Raw genomic sequence first — 17,442 nt, 5'->3', positions numbered from 1 at the left:
AATTCCTGGCTCAATTACGGTTCTAAAGCCCACTCTGAGCTGTTTATAGGGTCAGCATATTGCCCCCCCCCCAGCAATCTGGGTCTTCATTTTACTGACCTAAGAAGGATGGAAGGCTGAGTCAACGTTAAGCCGGTCAGGATTGAACTCCTGACAATGAGCAGAGTTAACCTGCAATACTGCTTTCTAATCACTGCACCACCACAGCTCCTTATTTACTTGTGAATAGAATAGAATAGAACAGAATAGAATAGAATAGAATAGAATAGAATAGAATAGAATAGAATAGAATAGAATAGAATCTGGAAGGGACCTTGGAGGTCTTCTAGTCCAGCCCCTGCAAAAGCAGGAAAACCTACAATATTTCCGACAAGTGACTGTCGAGTCTCTTCTTTAAAAACCACCAGTGATGAAGCGCCCACAATTTCTGAAGGCAAAGCTGTTCCACTCATTAATTGAGTCCTTACTGGTAGGAAGTTTCTCCTTAATTCCAGGTTGCTTCTCTCTTTGGTTAGTTTCCAATCATGCCTTCTGATACTTTGTGTAGATTAATTTGACCCCCTCTTCTTTGTGGCAGCCCCTCAAATGCTGGAATACTGCTATCATGTCACCCCTAATTTGTACGCTTTCGAACTGTTAGGTGGGCAGGAGGTGGAGCAAGGCACGGCAGCTCATCCCGTCATGCAGCCCTCGGGTCTCGAACCTGGGCTGTCAGCTCTCCAGATGACAAGTTCAGCATCTTTAACTACTGAGTCATGGCGCCCCAAAGCTCTTAACTAAGCTTCCTCAATTCCCTTGTTCTTAAGTCCTACAACAGCTTGGGCCGGCTGCAGTTATTCACTCTTTATTCCTATCAAGGAAGGGACAACCTGTGGTTACTGGGCTTGTTTTCTTCTTTTCAACTTCGCCTCATGCAGGACTAAACAGCTCAAATTCAACAGAAAATTGCTGAACAGCTGTGGTGCAATTTCCGGTGGGAAAAGAAATAAATAACAGAACATTGGGAAAACTGGAAAGTAAAAAAATGAACAGAAAGAAATGCATTCTGAGAAGGAAAAAACCAAAACAAGATGTCGGCCAATAAGGAGTGGGACATCAAGAGAACATCTTCAGTCCTATCACCTTGATTTCTCCATGTCTTATGGGTCTTTAAGATGAAATCCCTCCCACCCCTACCCCCATACACACCATATATACAGTACACACATAGCGGTCTCTCTTTCTAGACAGACAGACATATAAATACTCCTTTCCACCAGGAGTAACCTTGTTCATTTCTTTTACACCTCAGAGCACACATTCAGGACTTAAAAGATTGTCCTGATTCATGACAAGTGGAACCCATTGTTGGGAGGCTCTTTGCCCAGTTACAGTTAGTACATGAGGTCCTTGGTGCTCTCTGAGCTTGGTTGTTTTCTTGAAGTCAGTGGTGGCATTCAGTCGGTTCAGACCAGTTCGGGCGAACCGGGAGCGGAAATCGTGGATGGGCTCACCCATCCGCCCTGGCTCTATGCTGTCCTATTTAGGCACATTTTTCAGGCCAGGCGCATGCGCGGAAGGCACGCATGTGAGCAAAGTGCATGGACAGAAGGCGTGAGCGCAAAGCGAGCGTGCACGCACAGGGCGAAGCGGTGGTAACAAGATGTGAAACCCGCTGCTGGTTTCAGTACCAAACTAGATAACAATTTAAGGTTATCTGAGGGACCATCTCTTGCCGATCATATTTACCCGACCCACCAGAGCGGGGAGGCAAGGAATGTTGTCCGCTAGGCCTAGGGAGATACACCGGGTGGGACCCAGAAGAAGGGCCTTTTCTGTGGAGGCTCCCTCTCTCTGGAACATCATTCCTTCAGAGATTAGAACAGCCCCCACTCTAATACTCTTCCAGAAGGCACTGGAGACCTGGTTCTGCCAGCGGGCCTGGGGATCCCAGAGCGGGATGGAGCCCATTAAATGGCTCGTGTGATGTGCTGTTGCTGGGAGGGGGGTTTATTTTATGATATTATATTATTTTATTAATTTATTAATTTATTATATGATTATTCTCTTTTACTAGTTTTGTTGTTTTATATATTCCTGTAAGCTGCCTTGAGTCCCCACGTGCGAATAGGCAGCAATATAAATTTCCTAAAATAAAATAAATAAACATCATCAGTGTTAGCTGAACTCAGAGAGCACCAAGAAGCCCACAGCTCAACCCTGAACTGCAAATATTCTTTTCTATCAGTGCAATTAGTGTATCTGATGCTGCCTTTCCTGAAACAGGAGAACTAGGCTATACAGATTCCGTGCACTCATCACTATTTTTATTTATTTACTAAATTTATTTGCTGCTCATTTTGTATCAGACCATCTCTGGGTGGCTTACAGCTCACCATGCAATTAGACTACTACAATATGCTTTACCTGGGCTGCCCTCAAAAATTACTTGGAAGCTGCTGTTGGTCCAAACTGACCTGCTTAATGACTGACACCAGTCTCCAATTATCGTATTATGCCTAACTGGGGTTACTTAGCTTTGGCTACTAATAAGATTCCAGGTGCGACTCAAAATAAACTTTTACATTAAGTCCTGTATGGCTAGGCATCGAGTTACTTGCAAGACCACCCACTTTAAACAGATTTGACCTGTTTGGGAAGATCCTCCCAGAAGAATCTACTCATGGTACCTTACTTCCTTGAGATAAAAAGATCTGAAGCCCCTGAGTACATGTAGTTCTCGACTTACAGAAGTTCATTTAGTGACCGTCTGAAGTTACTACAGCACTGAAAAAAGTGTTGTAGTCCGCCAGCAGGCTGTGGAGTTGGCAACGGAGTCAGACAGCGATGAAGCTGAGGAAGAAAATGGGCCAGTCCTGGAGGCTGGGGAAGGCCCGGATGAGGGCTCTGTGTCGGAGGCAGCGATGCGGCCAGAGCCATCGGGGAGTGAGGTGCGGACTCCGGAGCCTCCAGACACTGATAGTAGTGAGTCAGAGGAACAGGAGGAGCCTGTTCCTAATGCACACATGAGAAGAGTTGCCAGAAAGCAAGAGCAGCTAAAGCAAAGAGGACAACTCGGGAGTAGGGCCAAGAGATGATTGGTCCCTCCCATAAGGCTTAAAAGACCAGCAACGGCGTTTGGGCTCTTTGCTGGAAAACAACGTTGATAGCTTTGTCTTGCTGCATTTGTTTCTTATCGGATTCTTCTGCTTTTGAACTTTTGCCAAGAAAGGCCTTCGGCAGTTTGCCTAACTAAGACCAAGGTTGGTGATAAAACTGAGGAATTGTGTTGGGAAGAATTTGCTTTGATTTAGTTTGGACTACACTGAGAATGAGTTAATTCTCAGCTGTTCTAATAAAGTTTGTTTGTTTTTTAAACCGACTGAGTTTACTACTACCTACTTGGGCCTGGGTCACAACAAAAAGTAACGTTGCCAATTTTCACATTTATGTCCATTGCAGCATTCTTGTCGTAATGTGAACAAAATTCAGAGGCGTGGCAACTGACTCATAGTTATGAGAGTCGCAGTGTCCTGGGATCATGTGATCACATTTTAAGACCTTCTGACCAGCAAACTTTATAACTGTTATTAATTTAAAAACTGCAGTGATTCACTCAGCATAGCTCTTCCAGGGGCTTTTAGGAAATAATAGCTCATTACCTTTATTCGGTTATTTATTATTAGCTATTATTCATATGCCCTTGTGGTATACTGTATTATGCTATTCTTCTGCACTGTGCAAAGTTTTATTGCATTTTAGTAACTTCTTATAAGCCATTGTCAGTCTAGAAAATACTGAATACAAATTTCGGAATACAAATCAAATACATGTATTCTACCACCTCACTTATCCAGCATATTGAACTACCGTGTAATTTCTCATTCAAAGATTCTTCCCAGCCAATCCCTTCCATGTGGCCTACAGGGTTTGTTAAAAAGAGTCTATTTTTCCTCTGAAATAAGATAAAAACCTGAAATATTCTGCAAATACGTTCTAGACTTCTATCTGGCCTAGTAGAGATCGTTTTCGGAAATAAATATGTAGTTGCTGGGTTCTTTTTGAATATCACTTTTTTCTTTCTCTTCTCACCTCTATTAATACCTCAACTCACAACTGAAGTGTGGAATATGCCCTGCGTGTGTTTTGTGTGTGTGTGTGTGTGTGTGTGTGTGTGTGAGAGAGAGAGAGAGAGAGAGAGAGAGAGGGAGGGAGGGAGGGAGAGAGAGCGGGGGAGGGAGACCAACCATAAATTACTACTATGTGTTTAGATTTACAGGCTGAACCCTCTTAGTGGTAACTGGGGAGGGATTGATTGATTGAATGAATGAATGATTGATTGATCACAGGCCTTGTTATTATATTTATATAGCTGCCCATCTCATATGAAAGTGACTCTGGGTGATATACCACACTCAAAGTTAATCCTTCCAAATACTGAGGTTCCCTCACATCCTAAATGAGTGGAAGTTCTGGGATGCATCATCAGAGAAAAGCGGTCCAAACCTTGCTATAAAGGGCAAGGAGTTGTGGTGGCGCAGCGGTTAGAATGCAGCACTGCAGGCTAATTCTGCTGACTGCCAAGCGTTCGATCCTCACCGGCTCAAGGTTGGCTCAGCCTTCCATCCTCCCGAGGTCAGTAAAATGAGGACTCAAATTGCTGGGAGAAACATGCTGACTCTGGAACCACTTAGAGAGGGGCTGTAAAGTACAATGAAGCGGTATATAAGTCTAAGTCCTATTGCTATTGCTTCAGTCAAGAGTCCATTTGGAATACCGTGATCAGTTCTGGAGACCACACTTAATAAAAGATAAGATTGAGTGAGTCCAGAGACAGGCAACAAAAATGGCACAAGGTCTGAGGAACAAACGTTAGCAGGACAGATTGGAGGAACTGAGTACGTACAGCCTAGAGAACAGAAAGGAAAGGGGGACATGACTGAAGCCTCATATAAATAAGGTTCTAGAACAGGGGTGTCAAACTCAAGGCGTGTGGGCTGCATTTGGCCCGCGGGATGCTTAAATCTGGCCTGCGGGGCCAGCCTGGATACAGCAAAGGACCGGTCTGCTGGGCCTCTGCCCTTTAGCTCCATTTTCGCTGGCAGAGGTTGTTCTTCATTTCAGGTTTTAACAATTTTTTTAGCCAACAGCATTGGAGGAACCCAATGAAAGGAGAATAGAGTAGAGTAGAGTGGAGTGGAATGGAGTGGAATGGAATGGAATGGAATGGAATGGAATGGAATGGAATAGAATAGAATAGAATAGAATAGAATAGAATAGAATAGAATAGTTGGAAGAGACCTTGGAGGCCTTCACAACTTCTGGAGGTAAGTTCTTCCACTGGTTAATTGATCTAACTATCAGGAAATTTCTCCTTAGTTCTAAATTGCTTCTCTCCTTGATGAATTTCCACCCATTGTTTCTTGTTCTACCCTCAGTTGCTTTGGAGAATAGCTTGACTCCCTCTTCTTTGTGGCAACCCCTGAGATATCGGAACACTTGCTATCATGTCACCCCCAGTCCTTCTTTTCATCAGACTAGGCATACCCAGTTCCAGCAACCATTCTTTATATGTTTTAGCCTCCAATCCCCTAATCATCTTTATTTTTCTGCACTCTAGTTTCAACAGCTTTTTTACATCATGGTAACCAAAACTGGATGCAGTCAGAAAAATTATGGCTTATCAAGATGCCTGAACAAGAACTATAATTCACTCGAAGGCAGCAGCTCTCTCTGAGAAAGTTATGACAAATAAATAGATAGGTAGAGAATTTTGCGCACACATTTTGTTTTCTTATAGATTAATGGATGCTATAAACCAGCCAAAAAAAATCCAGTTGTACGATGCTGATGAGACACTTGGATGCCAATCTGTAAAACCTCCCACCCGTTAACTGGCTGGCATGCTGGACAAACCCGAGCGAAGGGGCTGTATAGAAGAACAGACAAAATTTGTACTAGTGTGACATGAAAGGAAAAAAAGGTTTTGTCAGAGCCATTTAAATCTTTGGTGGAGGAGCAAAGTATTTTTTTATCAGGGGGAAAAAGAAAAAAAACCTCCTTAAATATGGTAATTAAGTATGAAACTCTTCACAGCTGTTTACAATTTCAGCTGTCACATTCAAATCAAGTTTAATAGACCCAGATAATGTTGTGAATTGCCCAGGCGCTAAAAATACAGAGTAATTATATGCCGGAGATGTGGAAAAATAGACATACAGAGTCCATGCCCTGAAGATGTGCACCCTGTCTTCATATTTCTGTTAATGTCAAATTAGCAGGCAATTTTTTTTGTCTAGGGGGGGAATAAAAGAAGGAGAGGGAAGACACCTTTGGCAGGGAAAGTTTTCAAGGACATTCAAAAGCCACACCGAAATTAGAAATAGCTATTAGGGAGATTTTTGTCCTTTTGTGAGTGCGATGTGGGGGTTGATCTCGCAAAGCAAAGCAAATAAAAGCTAACCCCCTCCACTAAGTGGTAGTTCTCCACTTAGAACTATAATGGAGTTCTGAAAGTTGGTTGTGGGACTGAACCCCATTTTATGACCTTTTTTGAGGCGGTTGTTAAGCAAACACAATGGACATACATTGGCTGCTGCGGTTGTTAAGTGAATGCCTCGGCTGTTAAGTGAACCAATGGGTGGGTTTTTTTTTTTTTACCGAAAACTGGAAATGCTGTATGGGCAGCCATATGGATGGAATAAATGAAGACCCCAGTGACTTTCCCACTTAATACTGACCATTTTCTTCTTGGAACAGAGGAAAGCATGACACTCCAGGTTCTCATTGTGCTGGCTTTGGGCAATGTAGGCAAACACTTTGTCGTGTACTTTGTCTGCTGTACAGTAGGATATCCTGTGAACATTGAGAACAAGAAGGAAGGGAGGGAGGGAGAGAGGGAGGGAGGGAGGGAAGGAGGAAAGGGAGGGAGGGAGGAGGAAGGAAGGAAGGAAGGAGGAGGAGGAAGAGAAGGAGAAGGGAGGAGGAGGGAGGGAGGGAGAGGAGGAGGAGGAGGAAGGAAGGGAGGGAGAGGAGGGAAAGAAGGAAGGGAGGGAGGGAGGAGAAGGAGAAAGAAGGAAGGAGGAAGGAAGGAAGGAGGCAGGAAGGGAGGGAAGGAGAAGAAGGGAGGAGGAGGAAGGAGAGACAGAGAGGGAAGGAAGTAAGGAGGGAGGAAAGAAGGAAGGGAGGGGAGGTGAAGGGAGGAGGAGGAAGGAGAAGGCAGGGAGAAGGCAGGGAAGGCAGAGAGGAAGGAAGGGATGGAGGGAGGGAGGGAAGGGGTTGAGGGAGGAGAAGGGAGGAAGGAAGGAGAGGAGGAAGAGAGGGGAAGGGAAGGAAGGAAGGAGGAAAAGGAAAAGGAGAAGAAAAAGGGGAAGAGGAAGGAGAAATAGGAGAAGGAGAAGGAGAAGGAGAAGCAAAGGGAGAAGGAGAAATAAAAGGAGGAGGAGGACAAGGAGAAGGAGAAAAGAGGCAAAAGAAAATAGAAAGGGAAAAGCAAAGATGTTAACAACTCAGCAAGGAGAGGAAAATTTATTTATTTATTTTATTTTTTTTATTTATTTAATTTTGTCATAACAATATACACAAGCATAACACAAAAGATTATATAATATATAAACATATATATGAGGAGAAACAAGGTAGTATAAGCATATATATATATATAGGGGAAGAAACAATAGGACAGGAACGGTAGGCACGTTTGTGCTCTTATGCACGCCCCTTAGAGTCCTCTTAGGAATGTGGTGAGGTCAACAGTGGATAGATTTTGAATAAAGCTTTTGGGGTTATGAGAAGAGACCACAGAGTCAGGTAATGCATTCCAAGCATAGATAATTCTGTTACAGAAATCGTGTTTTCTGCAATCTAAACTGGAGCGGTTGACATTAAGTTTAAATCTGTTGGTAGCTCTTGTGTTATTGTAGTTGAAACTGAAGTAGTCATTGGCAGGAAGGACATTACAACGGATGATTCTATGAGCTAAACCCAGGTCCTGTCGAAGGCGACGAAGTTCCAAGTTTTCTAGACCCAGGATATCAAGTCTGGTGGAATAAGGTATTTTATTGGTTACGGAGGAGTGGAGAACTCTTCTCGTAAAATACCTTTGGACACGCTCAACTGTATTGATATCAGATATATGGTATGGGTTCCAGACAGGCGAGCAGTAATCAAGAATTGGCCTAGCAAATGTTTTATATGCTCTGGTCAGTAGCGTGGTGTTTTTGGAAAAGAAGCTACGTAGAATTAAGTTAACAACTCTTAGAGCCTTTTTTGCTATATAGTTGCAGTGGGCTTTGGCACTTAGATCGTTAGATATAAAAACTCCAAGGTCTTTGACAGGGTGGGGGTCATCTGTGAGGTAATGTCCATCAAGCATGTACTTAGTGATTGGGTTCTTTCTTCCAATATGTAAGACTGAGCATTTGCTGGTAGAGATTTATAGTTGCCAAATTTTAGACCAAGCGGTTAGATGATCAAGGTCTTTTTGAATTGAAGATGTATTGTCAGTGGTGTTAAGGAGTTTGACATCATCAGCAAAGAGAACACAGTTACTTGAGATATGATCACAAAGATCAACATGACCATCAAAATGATCAACATGATCATCAAAATGACCAACATCCTTTGGGCTAAACACACACACACATGCAATCCTTCATCATTTCCAAATTCCGACATTAAAGCTTCACAGGCAAATCAGCAATACTGGTGCCTCATCCTCGCGCTAGAAGATCATTTAAACGTACAATACCATCCCTATTGTCAGCTGCTCCGATGGTGTGTTTAGATTAAACATTTCTGTCTTAAAATCATAGCTCTGCTCTTCTCGTTAGGAGAATGAATCAGGCAGCCACAAACATTCTTGATCACAGCAACCTGTTTGACGTGAAGCTGCCTTGAAATGATTTGGAAACACAGCTGTTCAAGTGTGGGAGCTGAGCAGCCAAAACATACAATACTTACAACACCATTGCAATTGGCTGCCTATTGATTTTCCCATTTTCCTGTTAAAGTGTCATTTAAAAGTCTAAACATGACCCTTTCTAGCCAGGTCTGAATGCCAGCCTATTGCCCAAATATAGAAAGCCTGGCCCAGGGGTGAAATCCAGCAGGTTCTGACAGGTTCTGAAGAACCGGTAGCGGAAATTTTGAGCAGTTCGGAGAACCGGCAAATACCACCTCTGCTGGCCCCAGAGTAGGGAGGGAATAGGGATTTTGCAGTATCCTTCCCCTGGAGTGTGGTGAGAATGGGGATTTTGCAGTAACCTTCCCCTGGAGTGGGGTGGGAATGGGGATTTTGCAGTATCCTTCCCCTGGAGTGGGGTGGGAATGGGGATTTTGCAGTATCCTTCCCCTGGAGTGGGGTGGGAATGAGGATTTTCCAATATCCTTCCCCCAGGAGTGGGGAGGGATTGAGGATTTTACAGTGTCCTTCCCCTGCCACGCCCACCGAGCCACGCCCACAGAATGGGTAGTAAAAAAATTTGGATTTGACCTGGCCTGGCCTGCCCATTGGCTCAAAAATCAGCCAACCAATACTACAAGTTCCTATTTATTTATTTATTTATTTTATTTATTTATTTAATCAAATTTTTATACCGCCCTATCTCCTGAAGGACTCAGGGCGGTTTACACCTCGATAAAAATACAAATATAATACAAGATAAAACACTAATTAAAAACTTATTTAAATAGGCCAAAATTTAAAATTACAATTAAAATGATAAAACCCCATTAAATTAAATTTAAGATTAAAATTCTAGTCTATTGATCAGGAAGTAGAGCTGACCTCAAGAAAAGTATCAAAAGATATCCGAAAGCCATTAAGGAGAAGCAACTGTACAATCCAGAGGTAGAAGCAAGGCTGAGAAGGAAACTTGGAACTGGACCTTGATTTTGTGCAGTCCTCAACTTACAACCACAATTTTGACCTGAATTTACCTTGATAAGGCAGTTACTAAGTGAGTCGCGGCTGGTTTTCTTATCTGTTTGCCAGGTCCCCAAAGGTGCCTTTTTAAAAGGCACCTGGACTTTGTTTTTCCTTGAAGATGTTTTGTTTCTCATCCATCCATGAAAAGCCAACCATCTTCAAGGAAAGACAAAGGAAATCCAGTTTTGCATTTTAAAAAAGCACCTTTGGGACAACCATAACCTAGTTCAGGGGTCTCCAACCTTGGTCCCTTTAAGACTTGTGGACTTCAACTCCCAGAGTCCCTCAGCCAGCAGAGCTGGCTGAGGGACTCTGGGAGTTGAAGTCCACAAGTCTTAAAGGGACCAAGGTTGGAGACCCCTGACCTAGTTGACTGAGAATCTCCACAGACACTTTTTTACCACGGTTATTAGGCGAACTGCTGTAGCTGTTAAGTGAATCATGAGGTCGTTAAGCAAATCTGGCTTCTCCCATTGTTTTTGCTTCTCAGAAGCCATCAGGGAAGTTAACAAACGGTGATCACATCATTACCCTAGGATGCAGCAACCATCATAGATACATGCTGGCAGGGGTGGGCTTCAAAAATTCTAGCAAGGGGTTCTCTGCCCGGTTGCTGGGTGGGCGTGGCCATGGTGGGCGTGGCCTAGTCAGCCTCCTGTACCACGGCGGGGGGAGCATTTTTGCCCTCACCGGGCTCCGGAGGCTTCCGTTGAGCCTCCGGGAGGGCAAAAACGGCCTCCCCAGGCCCCAGAGGCCCTCTGGGCCTGTTTCCAGCCTTCCTGAACTTCCGGTAGGCCTGTTTTTTGCTCTCCCTGAGCCTCCACGTAGACCCTGCACTTACCTGCAACCAAAATGGGCCGCATGGGGACTCCTAGGAAGGTCAGGGTGGGGTGGGAGTGGGATTTGGGGGTTCTCCAAACTGCACAGAATCTTAGCTAGAGGTTCTCCTGAACCCCTGTGAACCCCCAGAAGCCCACCCCTGGTTTTAGAGGCAAACATGATGTTGAATTATACCCCCCAATACAGAATTTGAGATTCTGAGAGAATTATTCTATAGATGTGGAAAGACAACTCCAGATGTCAAAGAGAAGATGTGTTCTTGGTTGATTTTCTGCAGTGTCTTTACATTGTAATAATGGGAAGAGAGAGCACAGTGTTTCTATTATGTTAAAAGACTGAGCTAGTTGTACATTATGACCATATGATTCTTTTTTGTTTCTTTTTCTTAAATTCCATTTGAAATTATGCTTTGTTAAAGTATTGTCACCATTGTATCATTTTTATTTTTGTTAAATTCTTCAGTAGTTATAATAAAAGATAAAGTACAAGAATGCACAAACACAAACCACAAAATAAAGTTGATGAAACAGTGACCACAAGTGATGATACAATCCGTCGTCGTGAAACAGCATCAAATGTATTCTTGAGTCCAAAGAACCAAGAAAGACACAGTGGCGATTCTTCCAAGCTGATTTCATTATTGTTGCCAAACCAATAGACAGAATCTTGCCAGATTAAGCACTCTACTATATTTACCTCAAACATATACTCTGTGAACTATTAGGGAGGGACTGTCTTCACCCTCTTTCTCTCACACAAAATATCTGGACTGAGCTGTCTCTTCCTCCTCTGGAATGCATCACCACCCATCTGAGGATTCATCTCTTTACTATATTCCATTACAGTGCATGAGTTTTTCCTTAGCACCCTCATGGAGTGATGGTTGGTGCAGTGCTAATAGAACCTCACTTGTACCGCCAAACTGAGGGCCACTACCCAGCAACAATGACAGAGACAGTGGTGGGTTTTTACCGGTTCACCCCAGTTTGGGAAAACTGGAGGCTCCACCCACCTGCCCGGACGTCATCATGAACACTCTGCACATGCACACAAGCACCATGTACGAGTGAAGCAAGTGCGCACGTGTGTGCATTCACAGTTCTGAACCGGTAGCGGAGGTAAGTGAAACCCACTACTGGACAGAGAGCCAGTTTGGGGTAGTGATTAAGGTGCTAATCTAGATACCAGGAGATGGTGAGTTCTAGTCCCACCTTAGCATGAAAGCTGACTGGGTGACTTTGGGCCAGTCACCAGGAGATTGTGAGTTGTAATCCTGTTTTAGGCAAAAAAAAAAACTGGCTGAGGGACTCTGGGACAATCACTCTCAGCCCAATTCACCTCACAGGGTTACTATTGTGGGGGGGAAGAGGAAGAGGAAGGAGTATTAGGTATGTTTACTGCATTGAGTTACTTATAAAATAATAAAGGCAAAATAAAAATCCAGACAATTAATCAATAAACAAGTACTAACTATGTACCCCAAGAGTCCCACATGGCATATATGGGACACACTAAGAATTCTTAGATGGGCCAAACACATTGAATGTGTCAGTTCTATCTTTTAATCCCTTAGATCCCCCGGTGTCGATGGGACAAAGGAAAAAGAAAAAAAATAGGCATTTAATAATACCATTAACTGAAGAGTTGTTGCTTTTTGCAAAACGGTATGTACACAAAACACAAGACAGGAAGGTTTCTCTGCACTTTGAGCCAATGAGCCTAGGGGTGAAATGCTCCCAGTTCGGACCGGATCGCCTGATTCGGTAGCGATGACAGCGGGTGGTTCAGAGAACCGGTAGAAAAAATCCCTGCCCCTCCCCCCCCCGCATGCCTAGCTGAGCCATGCGATCATCAGAGGGTGTTTTTTTTTACTTTTAAAAGCATTTTTTCTTCGGCCAAAAAAATGCTTTTAAAAGTGTAAAAAAAAGCCTTGATGATTGCGCGGCTCAGCTGGGATCGTCAGAACCCTTTAAAAGCATTTTTTCTACAACCTCTTCAGCCAAAGGTTATAGGAAAAAATGCTTTTAAAAGTTAAAAAAAAAAAGTTGGCCACGCCCACAGAACCGGTAGTAACAAATTTTACATTTCGCCCCTGAATGAGACCCTTTCAAATGGTTTTTAAGATGTCAGACCTGGAGGAAAGAAACTATCAAGACTGTGAAACTCACAACTATCATTTTTAATTTGGTTTCTAACGTCTCTCCCTGGCCCTTTTTTTCATGTTAATATTTAAAACCAAAAGGACTAGAAGCTTAAGCGGAAGCTGGGTAGTTGTTGACTTCAATATTTAATAAGAGGCTCCACGGTAAAAGTTTGCTTTACCGATGAGAAAAATGAAAGCTCAGCTACAGATTCATAAAGTTTATTAGATCAAAGCGGACAGAGCGATAGAATTTTCTAGTGGGAGATCTTATAACATTGGGGGAATAAGGGAAAACAAGCAGCTATTCATCTTCCTCAAACTGCTGCTTTCTAAGGAGCATTGTTTTTCATTCTTGAAATGAGGGGCCGAATAAAAAGAGAAACGGCCATTGTTTTAAGCTCCAGCAACGCTGGCAAATCTTGCTCTTTTATAAAGGGTTTTTCCACTGCAGAGGTGTGTGATCCTCCCACGAAGTCTTACAGGGAGGATTCTTTTAATCATGCCAAATTCTAATTTTTATGTGCCAGATGGGGAAAATGATTAAATAGACAGGGAGGGATCCTCTAAAATGGTCAGTGTTGTTTTCATGAAATGTCAGTGTTACTTATTTCTACAATTCTTCAAATGTGTCTCCTTAAGACTCTAGATCCGTGATGGCAAACCTATGGCAACCCATATCTGTGGGCATGTGAGCGTTGCCCTAGCTCAGCTCCAGCATGCATGCACACGCCGGCCAGCTGATTTTTGAGCCTTCCAGGCCAACTGGAAGTCTGGAAACGTGCCGTTTCCGGTCTCCGGAGGACCTCCGGGTGGGGGGAGGCCATTTTTGCCCTCCCCAGGCTCCAAGAAAGCCTCTGGAGGACAAAAAATGGGCCTACCACGGCCATAGTGCCATCGCGTGCCAAAAGTGGAGGTCATGCGGGGGGGGGGTCATGCATGCATGTGCGGGGGTTGTGCGCATTGAATTATGGGTATGGGCACACACGCGCATGACCCCCCGCTTTTGGCACGTGACGGCAAAAAGGTCAGCAATCACTTTTCTAGGTTGTTTGACAAAAAGGAAAGAATCACATATTATCTCTGAACTAAATAACAATTTGCTTCCTGGGTTGGCTGTTTCTAACTAAGTTGCATCTTCTATTCCAGGAGTCTGCAAACTTGGTTCTTTTATAAAGGGTTTTTCCACTGCAGAGGTGTGTGATCCTCCCACGATGTCTTACAGGGAGGATTCTTTTAATCATGCCAAATTCTAATTTTTATGTGCCAGATGGGGAAAATGATTAAATAGACAGGGAGGGATCCTCTAAAATGGTCAGTGTTGTTTCCCATGAAATGTCAGTGTTACTTATTTCTACAATTCTTCAAATGTGCCTCCTTAAGACTCTAGATCCGTGATGGCAAACCTATGGCAACCCATATCTGTGGGCATGCGAGCGCTGCCCTAGCTCAGCTCCAGCGTGCATGCACACGCTGGCCAGCTGATTTTTGAGCCTTCCAGGCCAACTGGAAGTCTGGAAACGTGCCGTTTCTGGCCTCCGGAGGACCTCCGGGTGGGGGAAGGCCATTTTTGCCCTCCCCAGGCTCCAAGAAAGCCTCTGGAGGACAAAAAAATGGACCTACCACGGCCATAGTGCTATCGCGTGCCAAAAGTGGAGGTCATGCGGGGGGGTCATGCATGCATGTGCGGGGGTGGTGCGCATTGAATTATGGGTATGGGCATGCACGCACATGACCCCCCGCTTTTGGCACGTGACGGCAAAAAGGTCAGCCATCACTGCTCTAAGTTGTTTGACAAAAAGGAAAGAATCACATATTATCTCTGAACTAAACAACTATTTGCTTCCTGGGTTGGCTGTTTCTAACTAAGTTGCATCTTCTATTCCAGGAGTCTGCAAACTTGGTTCTTTTAAGGCTTATGGACTTCAACTCCCAGAGTTGAAGTCCACAAGTCTTAAAAGAGCCAAGTTTGCAGACCCCTGTCCTATCCTAAAGGCCCTATTTCTGAAGGAAAAAAAATCTGGGTTTGACAGCTTTCTAAAAAGACATGGGAGGAGAAACATCTATGGAGATTCTCAATCATTCGAGTCATGGTTGTCCCAAAGGTGCTTTTCTGAAAGACAATCAGACTTTCTTGGTTTTTTTTCCCTTGAAAACGTTTTGCTTCTCATCCAAGAAGCTTCTTCAGTTCTGAAGAAGTTCTGAAGAACTGAAGAAGCTTCTTGCATGAGAAGTGAAATGTTTGCAAGAAAAAAAAACCCAAGAAAGTCCAGTTGCCTTTTGGGAAAGCACCTGTAGGGCATGAGAAGAAACATTCTCCAAAGCACCTGAGGGCAGGTGCACAAGAAGCAATGGATGGAAACTAATCAAGGAGAGGAGCAACCTAGAACTAAGGAGAAATTTTCAGACAGTTAGAACAATTAATCAGCGGAATGACTTGCCTCCAGAAGTTGTGAAGGCTCCACCACTGGAAGTTTTTAAGAAGAAATTGGACCATCATTTGTCTGAAATGATATAGGGTTTCCTGCCTGGGCAGGGGGTTGGACTAGAAGACCTCCAAGGTCCCTTCCAACTCTCTGATCCTGTTCTATTCTCATTTTCTGGATGGCCTAAGAAAGGGGACAGCCTCTGAGAAGCGTTTTCCTTGGTTCCCTCCCCTTTGCTTTTTTCTGGGGAGGGAATTCTCTAATTGCCTTCTGGTCTGTACAGAATGGAGATAACGATTACCATGGTCAGGTGGTCCTGAAGATAACGAAGACCTGAACCATCAAGGACTTTGTAAGTGATAACCAATATCCTAATTGGAGCTGATTTCTCATGACCCATTGCTTACTGTTCATAATTACAATGGACCCCTTCAAGAGGTACTTACAAGCCAGTTCCAGACTTCAATTGACTTGCTTTATGGCCACTGCACACAAGGACATACAATTGGGTTGGTCACATGGGTGCCCTGCACTTACCTGCATCCAAAACGGGCCGTGTGGGGACTCCTGGAAAGGGTGCGCCAGGGTGGGCGGGGCCAGCCAGGAGTGGGATTTGGGAGTTCTCTGAACTGCACAGAATCTTAGCTAGAGGTTCTCCCGAACCCCTATGAACCCCCAGCATCCCATCCCTGGTTCTACCCCATTCCAGAGCTAAAAATGAGAGGAATGCTTGCAGGCTTCTGAAGCAACAGAAAATCCCTACTTCTGGGATTCATTCTAAGCCTTTCCATTCCAGGAAGGATTTTTGTGATCCCATTTCTTTGTCTTAGATCCACTGACTGTCACCATGACTCTCACCATCACCCAAGTCACATGTGAACCTTTGGTCTAGGTTCAGAATAGGAGAAGATCGCCAGAAGTTCTCCAGAAGGTTGCCTAAGAAATGGGCTCCAGGTGCTTAGGAAAGCAGTCTGGCCTTAAGAGCATGGCCCACCCATGTGTTGTGGTCTGCCAGCAGCCTGCGGAGCTGGCAATGGAGTGGAATGGCTGAGGTGAGGCCAGGGCCATCAGGGAGTGAGGTGCGGATTCCAGAGCCTCCAGAGACTGATAGTAGTGAGGCAGAGAAACAGGAGGAGCTTGTTCTTAATGCACGCATGAGAAGAGCTCATTAATAATAAATAAATAAATAAAGAGCTGCCAGAAGGCAAGAGCAGCTCAAGCAAAGAGGACAATTTGGGAGTAAGGCCAAGAAATGATTGCCCCCTGCCCATAAGCCTTAAAACAGACCAGCAACGGCATTTGGGCTTTGCTGGAAAACAACATTGGTAGCTTCGTCTTCTTCATCTATGTCTTGCATTTATTTTTGTATCTGTGACTTCTGAACATTTGCCAAGAAAGGCCTTTGGCAGTTTGCCTAATTGGACCAAAGTTTGCGATAGGACTGAGGAATTTGTGTTGGGAGAAATTTGCTTTAATTTAGTTTAACTACGCTGGGAATGAAGTAATTCTCAGCTGTTCAAATAAAGTTTGTTTGTTTTTTCACTGACTGAGTTTCCTACTACCTACTTGGGCCTGGGTCACAACACCATGCTCAGACCAGACCCTAACCCTAACCCTAACCAAGCCTAGAATTAGGCTCTACCTGAAGGACATGACTAAGCAGCATTCAGCACTCATTTCTCTGGAACAGCCACAACAAACTTTAATGTAAGTCAGTGTATCTTCTGAATTGCTTTTTTTTTTAATCGGACAAAGCAGCCTTAGCAATCCGATAACCTTTCTCAGAAGAAGAGAAGGGAGGCAACAGTTCACCACGATGTGGGAGGGAGAGATTTATCGCCTGCCAATGTTTAGATGACACTGCTTTAGTATGCATTTAGTTTCTAAGGCAACTTGGAAGGCGGGCGCATCCAACAGGAGGATCTGGGCTCTGGCTCACTTGGAGATCACTCATTTTGAAGCTCCTGTCTGCAGCTCTGCAAATCCCTTGATGCATATATGGTAAGAGGAACTGATGGAAGAGCAATAAAGGACATCCTCCCAAAAAAGGAATGTCAAACACCCGAGAGAAGAAATGCAGGCAACTTCAAAGCAGGGCGAAGGTAACATACAGTCCATGGTCTATGACA

At 44.0% G+C, this 17,442-nt stretch overlaps 1 protein-coding gene across 2 annotated transcripts in view; it reads right to left on the bottom strand.

Moving 5' to 3' along the window:
• The window catches only part of LDLRAP1 (low density lipoprotein receptor adaptor protein 1), a 106,575-nt gene that overhangs the window by 34,053 nt on the left and 55,080 nt on the right, over nucleotides 1–17,442 (bottom strand). For both annotated transcript variants that reach the window (XM_058195438.1, XM_058195437.1), the window contains exon 4: nucleotides 6,720–6,834. In XM_058195438.1, the coding sequence (XP_058051421.1) occupies nucleotides 6,720–6,834 (115 nt within the window). The remainder of the gene's footprint in view (nucleotides 1–6,719; nucleotides 6,835–17,442) is intronic.

This window comes from Ahaetulla prasina, chromosome 10 (assembly GCF_028640845.1).
Source record: "Ahaetulla prasina isolate Xishuangbanna chromosome 10, ASM2864084v1, whole genome shotgun sequence".
Classification (NCBI taxonomy): domain Eukaryota; kingdom Metazoa; phylum Chordata; class Lepidosauria; order Squamata; family Colubridae; genus Ahaetulla; species Ahaetulla prasina.
Note: the sequence above shows the minus strand (reverse complement) of the source record. Positions and strands in the feature narration are given on the sequence as shown.